The sequence below is a fragment of the Phoca vitulina genome, unplaced genomic scaffold (assembly GCF_004348235.1).
Source record: "Phoca vitulina isolate PV1807 unplaced genomic scaffold, GSC_HSeal_1.0 scaffold2, whole genome shotgun sequence".
NCBI lineage: Eukaryota > Metazoa > Chordata > Mammalia > Carnivora > Phocidae > Phoca > Phoca vitulina.
This window is the reverse complement of record NW_022589705.1, coordinates 68452245-68467859: the sequence shown is the minus strand read 5'-3', so window position 1 is coordinate 68467859 and position 15615 is coordinate 68452245. Positions and strand designations below refer to the sequence as shown.

The 15615-nt window shown below is 42.0% G+C and overlaps 2 protein-coding genes across 8 annotated transcripts in view; both read left to right on the top strand.

Moving 5' to 3' along the window:
- The first annotated feature begins 3 nt into the window (after window positions 1–3).
- PPCS (phosphopantothenoylcysteine synthetase) lies at window positions 4–3797 on the top strand. Of its 4 annotated transcripts, none has more exons than XM_032431450.1 (3): window positions 4–514; window positions 1129–1232; window positions 2955–3797. In XM_032431450.1, the coding sequence occupies exons 2-3, from the start codon at window positions 1140–1142 to the stop codon at window positions 3273–3275; spliced, it is 414 nt and encodes a 137-aa protein (XP_032287341.1). In that variant the 5' UTR covers window positions 4–514; window positions 1129–1139; the 3' UTR covers window positions 3276–3797. The 4 variants fall into 4 exon arrangements, with proteins under 4 accessions (XP_032287341.1, XP_032287322.1, XP_032287332.1 ...); XM_032431431.1 differs by having other exon boundaries at window positions 4–959; XM_032431441.1 differs by lacking the exons at window positions 4–514; window positions 1129–1232 and adding an exon at window positions 727–959.
- Window positions 3798–6010: 2213 nt separating this feature from the next.
- The window catches only part of CCDC30 (coiled-coil domain containing 30), a 117951-nt gene continuing 108346 nt past the window's right edge, over window positions 6011–15615 (top strand). For 2 of the 4 annotated variants that reach the window (XM_032431367.1, XM_032431339.1), the window contains exons 1-2: window positions 6011–6602; window positions 14793–14870. The gene's annotated coding sequence lies outside the window, so the exon portion shown is untranslated. Of the gene's footprint in view, window positions 6603–11098; window positions 11155–14792; window positions 14871–15615 lie in introns of all 4 variants that reach the window. The other 2 variants (XM_032431348.1, XM_032431359.1) reach the window with 2 other exon arrangements.

Genomic DNA, 15615 nt, shown 5'->3' with positions numbered 1-15615 from the left:
AGGGGGAGGGGCGTGGCTCCACTGACATCTAGAGTGTATTTGTGGGGTTAAAAAAAACACCACCACAAAACTCCTCCTCGTTGGTCCCGAAGGTTAAATGGCCGGGCAGTCTGACTCCAGTGGAATCTAAGTCCAGAAAGGCCGATACGGTGGCCGGTGAGAGGCAAAAACGGCCAGTTCTTTACCCGAGTAGGAAACGAACATGAAGGGAGGTGGCCCTTCCAGATGCCTGCCCAGCCGACAGCTCTAGCCAGCTCAGGGTCACCTCTGCGAGGCTGTGGGGCAGAAACGGCACGCAACTCCACACGAGGAGAAAGACGGCGCCGGCGTGCGGCGTGAAGGGGAAAGGTCGCCCCCTCACTAGTGCGGCTGCGCGGGGACCGGGATCCCGGCAGGGGCGCGGCGCCGGCGGCAGTGGAGCGTGCGCGAGTGCGGGCGCGCCCCGGGACTGATGGCGGAAGTGGATCTGGTCGCCGAGTTTCCCAAACCTGCGGATGCTGCGCGCTACGCCGAGGTTATGGCTCGCTTCGCCGCCAGGCTGGGCGCGCAGGGCCGGCGGGTGGTGTTGATCACGTCCGGCGGTACCAAAGTTCCTCTGGAAGCCCGGCCAGTGCGCTTCCTGGACAACTTCAGCAGCGGGCGGCGCGGGGCTACCTCGGCCGAGGCCTTCCTGGCCGCGGGTTACGGGGTCCTGTTTCTGTACCGCGCTCGTTCCGCCTTCCCCTTTGCCCACCGCTTCCCGCCCCAGACCTGGCTGTCGGCGCTGCGGCCCTGCGGCGCAGCCCCTTCGGGTTTGCTGAGCCTGGAGGCCGAGGAGAATGCACTTCCGGGCTTCGCGGCGGCTCTGCGGAGCTACCAGGAGGCTGCGGCTGCCGGCACCTTCCTGGCCGTGGAGTTCACCACTTTGGCGGACTATTTGCATCTGCTGCAGGCTGCGGCCCAGGCGCTCAATCCGCTGGGTGCGTGCGCTATGGAGTTCAGGGTTTCCTGCAGGCAGAGCCTTTCTCCCCAGACACTTTCCCCCTCACCTTTTCATTATCCGCAGTCTAACAGCCGGGGAGCCTGAGTTGAAAGGAGCTGATCCCATATCCCACTCCAATTTATTACACCCTGTGCTTCTCTCTGCAGGCTCTTCTGCGATGTTTTACCTGGCTGCGGCCGTGTCAGATTTCTATGTTCCTGTCTCAGAAATGCCTGAACACAAGATCCAGTCATCTAGGGGCCCACTGCAGGTGATGGGCGCTTCTCTTCCAGAGATCTGATCCCCTATAATCAATCTTGGGTTAATTCCCTCTTGATCTGGAGATGGCCTTTCTGCATTCCGTATGGGATAGGCACTAGGGACACAGAGATGAATAAGACACCGCCCTCCCTCAAGAACCTCACAATCTAGTGAGGGAGCTGGACACAGACATAATTACAGTACAAAGTGATAAATGCTCTAGTAGAGGTACGTACAAAGTGAAGTCAGAGCATGGGGTGAGTGAATCTTGGGGAAGTCAAGGAAGGCTTCCTGGAGGAGATGACATAAATTGGGTTTTAAAAGATGAACAGAGAGTATAGCAGACAAACTAGGGAAGGTACAGATAGAGTACAAATTGGAGTTTGGAAATGAGCAGTGTGATGTGAACTGAAGTTGTTTGGTAAGGTTGGAGAGCAGGGAGAGTGGGGCGCAAGGTGGGCAGGCAGACCGAAGAGAGTTTATTTCATAGAAGATTTTGTATTCCTTCTTAAGGAGCTTGGACTTTATCCTGTGGAGCTAAGGCAAACAAGTAGGAGAATGAGATAAAGTTTTTGTTTGAAAAGACCGTTCCGGCATCAGTATGAAAGGTGAATTAGAGAGAGTAGCGGGTGTAGGTTAGATGACGAAGATTGCTGTAGTTTAAGGAAAGGGTATGGGGTGGCTAGTGGTTGAGATGTTGAGGTGATCTGGCATCCTGGAACCCGAGAGAATTCTTAATCATTTATGATTCAAGAAGAATTTAAATAGGAGAAACTACCTGTGGGACACTTGCTGACTTTGTAGGATACTTCATTTGTTCATTTTTTCAATAAATATTTATTGAGTACCTACTATATGCCAAGTACTGTAGTAGGACCTGGAGATAAAGCAGTGCAAAGAAACATACTGTGCCCTTGTGTGGCTTACACTATTCAGAGACCATAAATAAGTCATATGCATACTATGTTAGGTAGTGAAAAATGCTAAGCAGAAAAATTAAGTGGGGAATGGGAATATAATCCCTATCACACTTGCTAACTTTCTGAAATCCTGATAATTATCATAGTAATTTCACACTTTTAAAATTCTGGGAGCTTTAGTTTATCCTCTATTTTTTAGTTCTTTCTTGGAAGTACACAAACCAACTCAACATTCTTAGAAGGGATCAAGAATGGTATAGTAGGAGTTTTGATCAAGTGAAAATAAAGAAAATCAGTTCATTTTCTTCAGTGCTAAGCTGTGTAATGAGTGACAGTTTTTAAACAGAATCAAATAGCCATTCTACTGGTGCAAGGAATATTTTAGGCTAAGAGATTTAAAAACCCAACGTTAATTAAACTTCTGCCAAAGTTACATTTGTGTTACAGATTTGCGTGAATAGATTTGTTTATTTGAGTGTTTGGTTTAAAATAAGGGGAATGTTTAAGAAAATATAATGCTGTTTTTCAGAGCTCTGTTAATGGTGATGAGGGTGGTAGGGCAAGGTTAACTCATAAGACATGATTTGTCTGAGAATTTGTATGATGCCTTGGAATTAGGAATCCTTATGAACCCTACAGAGCCAAGGCTCAAACTAAGCATTTAAAATGCTCTGAAAAGTTTGACAGTGAGAAATCCCACTCAAATTGACATAGCCAAAAATCTGAGTCCCTGCTTCCTTAGTTTCCCATGAGACTGACCTGGTAGATATTGACCTTTGTTTGCTTATTAAGCTTTTCTTTTTCCAATACAGATAACAATGAAGATGGTGCCAAAAATGCTTTCTCCTTTGGTTAAAGACTGGGCTCCCAAAGCATTTATAATTTCCTTTAAGTTGGAGACTGACCCTTCCATCGTAATTGATCGTGCACGGAATGCTTTGGAAGTTTATCGACATCAAGTGGTGGTGGCCAATAGCCTTGAGTCACGACGGTCCTCTGTGGTTATTTTAACGAAAGACTCAGAAACCAAGATATTGCTGTCAGAGGAAGAAGTAGAAAAAGGCATAGATATAGAAGAGAAGATAGTGGGTGATCTTCAGTCTCGACACACAGCTTTTATACATGACAACTGAAGTAAAAAAGCCTTTGTAGGATCAAAAATTGTTCAGTGGATCAGGGCTCTTATAACTGGTAAAAACAAATCCTTTGCTTTCATAAAGACAAAAAATGAAGGGAAAAAACAGTGAGTGGTATGCAGGTGAATATAGTTTGGTATTTGTCTTTTAAAGATCATTTCATACTCAATAAAAATGAAAACAAAAGCAAAGCACTTATGACCAAGCCACCTGACACACTCATCTGATTATCACCTGGATTTTGAAAATGAACATGAGCTGTTCCTCACCTTTAAAAAAAAGAGCTTATTGGGAATTATATTCCTCAGCATATACATGTGAGGCCTGAATATCAACCTTCATACTGTGAGGATTATGGATGCATGAATGGCCATGCCTTAAAGATCAAATATTTCTTGATGCCTACTATGTGGTAGGCCCTGAGGATTATGAGGATTAAAAAGATGAATAAATATGTCTCTGGGAAATGGATGTATGAAAAATAAAGTGCAATAAAGTGTGTGCCCAAAAGCCAACATGATGGAAATGATGTTTTTTGGAAATTTATTCAAGGTGGGAGTACAAGAGAAGGACACCTAAGATAGATAGCCTGTAGAATGATGAGCTTCCCACTACATTTACTTTTTGCTCCTTTTCCTAGGTTGACTCTCTATTTGAGTTAACAGTTTACCTTTCAAATATTTTAGAACTGTTCTTAAGGGAAACTTGACTTCTACCTGGGGCCAGGAAGGGGCCTATTAGTGATTTCTACCCTGAGGGAAGCTTTACTATGTGGTGAGGAGTGGGGGCTTTGGAGCCATCTCAGCCAAGTTTGACTCTTTGAGCTGTATCACCTGTTACCTTTGTAAGCTTAGACCCTTGACTTAATCTCAAGTTCCTCATTTATAAAATAGAGATAATAAATCTCTCTGCTGAATAATGCCCTTTGTTGTGAGGAGTAAGTAAAACAGTGAAGATAAAGCATTAGTCGTCTGGTGTCTGGCATGTAGATATACTGTCCTGGGCTTGGGATGGGAGTGTACAAGAAATGTGGTTCAGAAAAATCCCCTAAATGATCTGTAGGTTGGTCCAGAGTGTATGTTGAGAAACTACCGTTAATAAGTAGGTAGAAGCAGGAAATATACTTTACATACTTGATTTAAAATGCAACTAGTGATAATCATGGAGTTGGGAAGGGTAGCCCAATGTGTCTGATGACAGTGATACAATAAATGTTAGTTGAAAAGATTTGAGCAGAGGTGCAAAGATGCATTGAAATATGTCATTAAATCAAGAAATGTGACTTTCAAGCAGAGGAAAAATAACTGCAGCAATCAGGACTGTTCTGGACGCAGCAGTCCCATTGAACAAAAATTTTAAATTAACTTAAGGTCCGATTAGCAAAATCTCAAAGACAACAGGCTCTGTCAGCAGTGGCTGCAGTACTGAAGGGATAGGAAGCAAAAGATTGATTTTCTTCCCTACATCTATAGCTTCATGTGGATGATGACTGTCATTATGATGTTTGAACGTCCAACGAGGGTAAATGGAGTGAAAACTAGAAGTGATCTTAATGTTTGTTTCTACCATAACTATTACTTCCCTTGGGAACCATTTCTTATCCTGGTTTGTTAGGCTTAAACAAACACCACTTTCCTACATGGAATTATTTAAAGTGTTTTCCAATTCAGTTTAATTTCCATTTGGAGCACTTAAACAGTATTTACACATGTTAAAATTCCAAGAGGGTTTTTTTTTTTTTTTTTTTGGCAGCAAATAGGAGTGTGCAAAGAAAGAATGAAAAGGAACGCGAGTCAATGAGAGCAAATGAGAAAGCCCTTGATCTAGATTGGAGGACCAAGAATTGTTTCCCTGAGGAAGTGACAAGTGATAAGTAGGAGTTAAGTGGACTGGAAGTGATGGCGCTGCGCATTTTAGATAAGAGAAAATACATTTGTAAGGTGGAAATGGTTGAAGTACTTCCATAAAGTAAGGGATGCGATCTATCCAGATAACTGGCAAAGCTTTGGAAAGGATCCTATGTGGAACTAGAATAAGACTGAAATGTGGGTACCTATTTGGGATATCAGCAAAGCAAGGGCCCCCAAAACATGGGTCAAATCAAGCTTTGATGAACTAACTAGAATCTTGCAATAAGACCATTTAAATGAACATGATATAAACCAAGCCTCTCTTAAGTTGTCATTTAGAAATTTTTATTTTGCACGACATAAGTGGAGGAACGGTTCACTTAAACTGAATTTTCTAGGACTTCTAAAGGGCTTCTGTCTTAGGGACAATTCTAGTCAAGTCCGATTTCTTCATTTTTACAATAATAAAGCCAGGTCCGAAAAATGTGATTTGTCTGAGGCGCCCCAGGTAGTGACAGATCTAGGCTTAAAATTCACAACTCCTGACCCTCTCCCTTTTAAGAATGAAGTTACTTCTAGAAAAATAAAACCAAGATTATTAGGCCGGCGGGAAGCTATTTGAGAATTATAAATGCCCGCTAACAAAAATGTAGCCTCAAAGTAGAAAAAGCGTACCTATGTTGTTACCATGGTTACTGCAAAGCCAATGGAATGAGCCGTACTTTCGTTTTGCCGAAAAACCCCGCCCCACGGCCCGAAGGCCAATGGTGTGCGCTGTCTCCACAGGAAGAGCAGCCCCTGAGCCAATGGTGCGCGTCGTTTCTATGGTTCCCGACGGAAGGACGCCTCGGCGTCTCTGTGGTGAGCGCTGTTGCTATGACGCCCAGGCCTGGGTAGGCACCTGCCTCTGGCCGCTGAGCAGCGGTGGAGCCGAGTGAGCCGGGACCCTCACGGCACTCTCCGAAAGACAGTTTCCGGCCTGGTTCCCGCGGTTCCGCCTCAGCCCCAAGGAAGAAAGCGCCTTTTCTGCGTTCCTTTTCAGCATTCCAGGTCTTTCCCGCTTCTCTCACCCGTGTGGCCCGAAACCGGAGGAGAGCCTCTCCTGGCTCTGCCTTTGTTGTGGCGGGCTGGAGTGATTCTGCCTGAAGAAGGATTCGCCCGTCCCCAGGGACCCAACCGCCACAGGCCTTTAGAGTTAGGCTGTCTGTCTTATTTAGAGAGGGCTTGGACCCCGTCAGTTAGTTAGGTGGGCGCTCCTTTTCTCACTGCCCAGGCGAAGACTCAGCCCTGCACAGACCACTGCGCCTGACGGGCCTGGCCCGAGTCCTCCGAGCCACGGCTTCCCCAGGTTGTAGGCTTGTGAACAAAGAACTGCCGTTTTCTGCTTGTTCGTCCTATGTTCATCATGCAGAACCTGAATTGCCGATGAAGCTCTGCAGAGGCCTTTGGTATCTTCAGCATCCGACGTCATCAAGTCAGTTACCTTCTGCCTTTCGAGCTACAATCTCATCCGCTTCTCTCATCACCTTGAGGGCCACTTTTCTCATCCTGCTCATTCCACAGCCATTTTCACCCTTTCTTGTCCATGCTGCGCATCACTGAATGTTCATTCGTCTCCACCACCTCTGCCATCTGTAGACCACCTCCCTCTGTTTTCCTGCTACAATGCTTTGGGTAGCTAAGTATTCCACATTCTCCAGCTCTGGAATCATTTGGAAGATTTTCTTTGTTTCTCTGCACTATGGCAAGCTTCCTGTCTTGGGTAAACTAACTAGCATGGAGAAGCGCACGTTGGTAAATACAAACAGTAAATTTCTGCAAGCCTAGTGTGTTTTGAAAACGGAGGGGGAAAAATAAAAATGCATTTTTAGGCCTGTCCCAGGCTTATATAAAAAAAGAAGATTGTGCCTTGCTCAAGTGAATACTATGTTAGATTTACATGATGTATTCATGCGTATGAAAAGATCATTCAGAATGATCATGTAACCGGATTTCAACTTTAAGCCCGTATGAACACAGTGCCTTGATACCATCGAATTTTCTGGAGAGGAGATGCTTAAAACAGGTCTTGTGCCTTCTATTCATGTCAATTTCCTTTTTTTTTTAAAAGATTTATTCATTTTAGAGAACACGTGTTCATGGGGGAGGGGGCAAAGGGAGTGGGGGAGAGAGAATCCTCAAGCAGATACCCACTGAGGGGGGGTTTGCGGGGGTGGGCTCCGCCAGGACCCTGAGATCAAGACCTGAGGGGAAATCAAGAGTCGGCTGCCCAACCGACTGAACCACCCAGGTGCCCCTTCATGTCAGTTTCTTAATCAGAAGACATTCTTTGTGATGTGAGCCAAGAAACAGAAACAATGAGGAGTGATTGAAAATAAACATTTTTGGCAAGGGAGAAGTCTTAATAGTCCTCAAAAGACTGGAACATAGAACCTTAAAAAATAGAATGAGATTCATTTAGAGCCAGTACAATTTTCTTTTAGTTGAAAAACTTTAATATGTCTTAAAAGTATGTGTTCCTGGTTAAGTCTTACTATTTCTTTTTCAGTATTCAGGTTTAAATGTAAACTTATTTTGAAGATATGCACTTTTAGCGGGTATTTTGGGGGCTAGAATGATTTGGATATTTTTATTTTCTCAGACCAATTACAGCACTTATCTGTGATATCTCATATTACAGCCAGGTCAGTTTTCCAAATGCTGAGAAATTCAGCTTTCTCTTCTGTAATAGATTGGAAAAGAAAAAGAAGTTCTGGGGGCACCTGGGTGGCTCAGTCGGTTGGGCGTCTGACTCTTGATTTCAGCTGAGGTCATGATCTCAGGGTCTTAAGATCAAGCTCTGCGATCAGTGTGGAGCCGGCTTGAGATTCTCTCTCTCCCTCTCCCTCTACCCCTCCCCTTGCTTGCACTCTAAATAAATAAATAAATAAATAAATAAATAAATAAATAAAATCTTTAAAAAAGATTTTTCAATTTTTCACATTTAATGGATAAATTCTAACTTTTGAAAAGCAGAGTGTTAGATGCTATATTTTAAGGGTCTTACCTTTCCCCTTCCAATATGTATTTACTAAACAAACATCATTAGGGCAACATTGAAAAATAATTCTTTAAAAACTTTCCTCTCACCCTAGGACAGTGGCTCTAAACCCAGGGGTGATCTTGCTTCCCATGAGATATTTGGCAAAGGATGGAGATATTTTCAGTTGTCACAGCTGGGGATATGTTACTGGCATCTAGTTGGCAGAGGCCAGGGATGCTGCTATACATTCTGCTATGCACAGAACATCCCCCCACAACAAAGAATTATCCAGCCCAAATGTCAATGATGCTGAGGTTAAGAAACCCTGTCCCAACATATCAAGTTCATTTTTCTGTTCTGGGTCAACCCTTGCCCATGAGTGTACATTTTTACGTACCTGTAATGATAGTGTGCATTTTGCCTTTCTTTTAATTTTATATTTTAAGCATTTAAACATTGCTACGTTGTTTTCAATTTTTTGAAAAGTATTTTTCTCCTCATTTTACTTGGGAATTGAGAAGGAAAAAACTGTGTTTAATATGTATTATATTTAAGATGCCTATGATTTTTAAATTATATTTGTGTAGAAGGGAGAAAGAAGGGTTAGGGTGAATAGCCTATCTGGGTATATCAGTTTTTGTGGCCATGCTATTTACTTTTGTTCCCTAATGTCACTCTGAGACCATAAGATCCAAAACTCATCCCTTGCTTAGAGCCGAAAGATGTGCTGTAACATGAGGTATGGTCCTGGCCCCTCACTGTAGTTCGAGGGCACCTGTAGGGGAAATAAGAACAAGAAGCAATGACTCTGCACCCATTCTCCTTGCTCTCTTTCCATTTAAAATTCTTTGTCTCTGTCTCAGTTTGCTTTGACAGTTTTACCAACTCATTCTTTACATCTGGAAGTTTGGGGAGGAGGGCAAAAACTTTTTAAGATAGTTAATGAGCATTTATTCAGTATCTACTTTATAGAGAATAGTTTGTGTGTATACTTTGTTATGTGGGTAATTTTAGGTGCAGTTTAGATGTTAGAGCATTTATAATTCAAATAATGGATTTTTAAAAAGATTTTATTTATTTGAGAGAGAGAGAGAGAGAGCACGAGTCAGGGGGAGGGGCAGAGGGAGAGACAGAAGCAGACTCCCCGCTCAGCAGGGAGCCTGAAATGGGCTCCATCCCAGGACCCTGAGACCATGTCCTGAGCCAAAGGCAGATGCTAAATAATGGATTTATATTACCTCAAGATCTGCTTTTTTAGAATTTTCAAATTACTTAACCATTGAGTCTCAGTGAACCAACCCCCTGGAAAAATGTGTGTTCTGGGATGTCATAGCAGAACAGGCAGAGTGACCCAAATGTTCAAAGTCATGGAAATATAAGCAGCATGATGGGGATCAGTAAGTATACTAATGTCAAGGTGTGGCAGAAGATAAGGCTAGAAAGACAGACAGGAACTAGGTTGTGAAGAATCTCTGGTGCCAAGGTAAGGGATTTGAACTCTTCCTGAAAGCAGTGGGAATGAAGAGCAGCAAGTGATTTGCATTCAGAACAGTCAGTCTGAGGGCTTTGAATGGGGGACAGCCTGGAAGCAGGGATATCAGTTAAGGATGCAATTACACTAAACTGGACAGTAAGTGAGGAGAGCCTAAATTAAGGCAGCACCCTTAGATAAGAAGTAGAATCTACATATTCAGGGACTGGTCATTAATGAGAGTGGGATGAATAAGAAGGCAGGGTCATGGATGACTCCCAGATTTCTGGCTTGGGAAACTGTATTGATGGTGATTTTATTAACTGTACAATACAGAAGGAGGAGCAGGTGGAAGGGAAAGATGAGTGGATTCAAGCCGAGTTGTTCATTAGACAATTTGATATGCATTGGTCTTAAACAGTAGACTCATTTTATATTGTCTTCTTACCTACACATCCTCTTCTCTGGAATTTGTACCTCTCTACCAATCCTTACTTAAAGAGTAGGCTTTAGTGGCCATATTTGTATGTCATATTTGCTTCTAACCCATTCCAGTGACAATGGACTGAATGAGGATTATACAACTAACTTTGGAGAGGGGGACATGGATCATTGAATGAGCAAAAAATAATCATCTCTCTTTCATGAATTTCAATTAAAAGATAAAGAACAGAAATGACTTAATCTGAAAAGTTAGTTAGGCTTAACACATGAATGGCTGTTTCTAGCCTGGCTGATGAGCAAGCAGAGAAAATCTATCCATGTGGAAAAGCAAGTAAATGGGGGCAGATTCATGTGGAAACTCAGAGACGAAAGACCTCATGGGTCAGGATAGACTAGTCCAGTCTGGTCCAGGATGGGCTGTCCAGTTCCATATCCAGTTCCTATGTAGTCATATTTATTTTCCACCATATGCACGTGTATCTTATTCTTTAAGTAACCCTTCTGTAATAGTTGGGATTGGTTGGCCGTGAGGGTCAGAAAGCTCAAAGTAAAAATGGCTTGAAAAAGATAGAAATTTATTTCTCCCAAATAAGAGTGAAGAAGAAAGCAGTCCAGAACTGATAGGGCAGCATCTTGAAATTGTCAGAGATTCACAGATTTCTTCTCTCATGATAGTATATTATCTATGGCAGGTGGCTTCTACCCCATGGTGTCCAGGATGGCTGCTCAAGCTTCAACTATCTTGTGTGTATTGCAGCCAGTAGAATGGAGGAAGGAGTGAGGAAGAGCGATCCCATTCCTTTCAGGGCACTTCCTAGAGGTGGCGCACAATTCCGTTTACATCCCATTGGTCAGAACTTGGCTGTATCTAGCAGTAAGGCAGGCAGCCGTATGATCATTCAAGAAGTCAGTTATCTTATGCTGCGGGAAAAGGGAAGAATAAATATTGGGGGACAACTGGCAGTCTTTGCCACACGTACTTGTGTTTGTTCTAACTTCAGCGTGTTTCTGTTTCTTCCCATTTTTTTTCTAGATAGAGCTGGAGCTTAGCAAAGATAGATTATTATTCAACCCTAACAACCCCATGAGGTAGGCATTATTATTAATCCATTTTATTTGGGGGTAAATAAAAGTTTGAAGAAGTTAGGTGACTTGCTTAGTCACAAAGCTAGAAAGTGGTGGAGCCAGGGTTTGAACCAAGGTATGTCAGACTCCTATATCCACGCTGTTAATCACCATGAAAGTGAGAAAGGCAGAGAGCCAAAGGTAGGATTCTTAGGAATGTCAGCATCTCGAGGGGCTATGGAAGAAGAGGAACTCAGGGAGAACACAGAGAAGGAAAGGCCAGGGAGGTAAGAGTAAACACAGGAGAAAGTGATGTGACAGGACAGAGAAAGGAAACACTTTCAAGATAGGGGTGCAGAGAGATCATATATAAAAATTATAGAAACATGTCCAGTTTGATTGGCATTTTGAGGGTTATTGGTAAGTGATATTTTGAGTATAGTGGTAAGAACAGAAGCCAAAATGCAGATGTTTGAGGAGGGGAAGACAAATTAGAAGAAGGACAGTACCTTCAGAGGAATGTGGTGGGGTCAAAGGAGAGTTATTTTTGTATCTTTATTTTTAAGACCAGAAACATCTTGAATGAAGGGCAAGAGATCAGTAGAGAGGCAGATAATGAGTATACAGAAAAGAAAAAGCTTCCTTGAAGAAGTAATATGGGATGGGATCTAGAACACAGGTGAAGAGACTTGCTTTCATCAGGAATATGGAAGTCTCCACTGAGCGGAGAAAGAGAACAAGTTCTCTAAAGATGAAGGCTAGTATCTTGGTGTAGGGGAAGAAGGTGACAGCGTTTTATAATGACTTTAATTTTATTAGTGCTGTGGAAGACAAGGTCATCTGCCAAAAGAGGGGAGAGGTAAGATTTGGAGTTTGATGGGAGAGCTGGAAGTTCTGGATAGTTGCCGAGTGAAATTGTAGCAGAATCTGGTAAAGAATGCATAGATTGATCTAGCAGGAGAGAAGCTTGGCTCAGGCTGCAGACCATGAATCTGTAGTGGCCCCAGTCTGCTTGCTTGTTTTATTTTTCTCTACGAGCACTCAGCAAACTAAAATCGATATAGGATAGTCAAATGGTCAAACTTTTCCAGGGCTGGGATTTTCAGGGAAGGTGGGACAAGGAGCAAGATAACTGGGGACATTGATGAGAGATTGCAGTGATCAGCTACTGGGTCCAGGCTTGAGGGGAAAAACCAAAAGTATCTGCTGGTTTGAAAGATGTAATGGTCTAGGGACTGAGGTCTCACTGTCATTGTAGAATAAGTACAGTTTAAGAGAGCAATCACTTCACCCCCATCAGTATGGCTTTGTTATATATATAAAACAAATATAACAAGTGTTGGCAAAGACGTGAAGAAATTGGAACCCTTCTGGGTAGTATGGTGGGAACATAAAATGGTGCGGCTACAAGTGAAATAAGTCAAGCAGAGAAAGTCAATTATCATATGGTTTCACTTATTTGTGGAACATAAGGAATAGCATGGAGGACATTAGGAGAAGGAAGGGAAAAATGGGGGGGGGGAATTGAAGGGAGAGATGAACCATGAGAGACTATGGACCTGAGAAACAAACAGGGTTTTAGAGGGGAGGGGGGAGGGGGGATTGGTTAGCCCGGTGATGGGTATTAAGGAGGGCACGTACTGCATGGAGCACTGGGTGTTATACGAAAACAATGGATCGTGGATCACCACATCAAAAACCAATGATGTTTTGTATGGTGACTAACATAACATAATAAAATTAAAAAAAAAAATCATAAAAAAAATTTAAAAAAATTAAAAAGTAAAAATTTGGCAAAAAAAAAAATGGTGCAGCTACTTTGGAAAACAGTAGGGCAGCTCCTCAAAAAGTTAAACAGAGTTATATGACAGCAATTCTACTTCTAGGTATATACCCAAAACAATTGAAAGCAGGGACTTAAACAGATACTTGTAATCCATGTTCATAACAGTGTTAATTCACACCAGTTGAAAGGTGGAAATAGCTCAAATATCCATGAACAGATGAATGAATGAAAAAATGTGATACAGACACACACATGCATGCACACACCCATACACCAGAATATTAGTCAGCCTTAAAAAGGGAGAAGGAGAATGTGAGTGGGGACCAGATGATGGGAATGGGGTGAAGAGGAGCACAAGAAGATTTTTAGCTGTAAGTCATGAGGAGGACACATAGGGTACAAAGATTCAGGCCTGGGTCCTTTTTTCTTTCAGTGTGAGGTTCAGATGATAATTAGAATTCTATATATTGCCCACTAAAACTGTTGATGTGAAAATGATAACACTGAAACACTTAGCAAGAAAGGAGAAAAATAATACAAATAATTAAGAAAGCAAAACAGTATAGTTTGTGTGGACTATCAGCACTACAATAATAATTATGCAGATCACTACAATTTGGTCAGATTAACTTGGTTAAAAGTTATGTCTGGGGGTGCCTGGGTGGCTCAGTTGGTTAAACGTCTGCCTTCGGCTCAGGTCATGCTCCCAGGGTCCTGGGATCAAGCCTCGAGTCAGGCTCCCTGCTCAGCGGGGAGCCTGCTTCTCCCTCTCCCTCTGTTCCTCCCTCCTGCTCGTGCTCTGTCTCTCAAATAAATAAATAAAATATTTTTTTAAAAGTTATGTTTGATTATAACAGCTAGTCCTATTCACAGCTAGAGGTTCTAGTAACAGAGAAACACAGATACAACTTCAATCAGAAATTTATCTTTCACCTACCATTATAGTGTCAGCTCTTTTGTAGCATGACTACTTTTAACTTAAAAAACTAAAGATAATATTGATGACAGACTTATATCAAGAGGTTTTAGAAGAGAACTGAATGATTTAAAAGTCACCAGAAATTATAAGCCATATTCTGTGAGTATTCCTTGATAGTACAGAATCAGTGAGCTCTCTAGCTTCCAGAGGAGTCCTTTTATCTCTCAAATTCAATTGAGGGGGAAAAGGATTCTTTGGAACATATAACTTTGCAAGGGGCTTTTGGGCAATTTTCAGATTACTAAATTGTAAACTTCAGAACTGGGCATACAGAAAAGCTTGTATTTTTTAAAACACACATTTGCATTATATATATAATTTCATCATTTCTTATTTTAGAAGATATTATAAAGCTGTCTGAAACTTTAATTTTCTTTGTGTTGTTGGCTATTCATGTAAATGTTCATCATAACTGGATAACATACCCATTAATTAACAGGAGAACTAAACTACTTTGTACAGAGTCTAACTCTAGGTGTATATACATGTCAGTTTTTTTGTTTTTTTTTTTTTAAAGATTTTATTTATTTATTTGAGAGAGAGAGAACGAGAGACAGAGAGCATGAGAGGGAGGAGGGTCAGAGGGAGAAGCAGACTCCCCGCTGAGCAGGGAGCCCGATGCGGGACTCGATCCCGGGACTCCAGGACCATGACCTGAGCCGAAGGCAGTTGCTTAACCAACTGAGCCACCCAGGCGCCCATACATGTCAGTTTTCTTGCATGCTCAGTTGTGTGTGCATGTGTGTTGTATGCATGTATGTACATACACATACGCTTATCTCTTTTACCAAGGGACAACTTCAGATAAAATATGTATTTCACCATCTCGAGAAAGGAGGGGTTGAATCCCTTGTTGCTACAGAAGAACCACTCTATTTTATTTGGTGCTTATTCCAGAACAGTGAAGACGGGCTGAGCACTGCTACCAGAAATTTAGAAGAACTTACAGTGAAGTACATGGAAGAAATGAAAGAAGTAAGAGCTAATAACATAAAGTTCTAAGATACCTGTGGTTTTGTTCATTGTCCCTTCATTAAATTGACATGTTAAAAACGAACATTTGAATATTACTGTGTAGTTTGCAAAGCACTTGCACGTACATTTTTTTTTCCCTAAAATGTTCCAACAGTCTGTATTCATTTCTAGTAGAGTACATGTACAGAATGTTACCCAGAGATGACTGGTTGGACATCCAAATAGGTCCGCTCAAGGTGGCTTTCATTATCTTTGTAAATTCATCCATGTTTCAATAACCAACCCTTTAGCTGACTCTCTTGCTTGTAGCTTGTAGGCTTAGAAACCTGATTAGTCAGTGGATCTGTTTCTCAAAGGTGACCTTATATTAACTACACTCACAGAGAAGTTTGTAGAAAAATAGATACCAGCTTACTAGTTGACAGAAAGAAATATAATTGCCACAAGAACCAGACATGCATGTCCTGTGACTGATGGATTCTTTCTCTACACGTGCACTGCATTACAGATGTTTACTTGCTGAACAAATGATTCTAATTTTTATAGCACTGGCTAAGATAGCCTGATTTCCACAATAGAGTTCTCTATACCTGCCTTTATTTCTGGACCTGTTATAGACTAGAACCAAGCAGGGTACCTAGCCCTTAGAGGAGTCGATAATGGCATCTTTTGACTTTCTTATCACTCTTTTGATGTTTCCAATACTGATCAACCTACTTTTCAACATATTTTTTCTTTAAATGAG

Bases quoted from the DNA above. Each gene is read 5' to 3' on its own strand.
- PPCS (XM_032431431.1), top strand. From the start codon at position 452: ATGGCGGAAGTGGATCTGGTCGCCGAGTTTCCCAAACCTGCGGATGCT. The intron at 960-1,128 runs GTGCGTGCGCTA...TTCTCTCTGCAG, and splicing joins CCAGGCGCTCAATCCGCTGG to GCTCTTCTGCGATGTTTTAC. The intron at 1,233-2,954 runs GTGATGGGCGCT...TTTCCAATACAG, and splicing joins CATCTAGGGGCCCACTGCAG to ATAACAATGAAGATGGTGCC.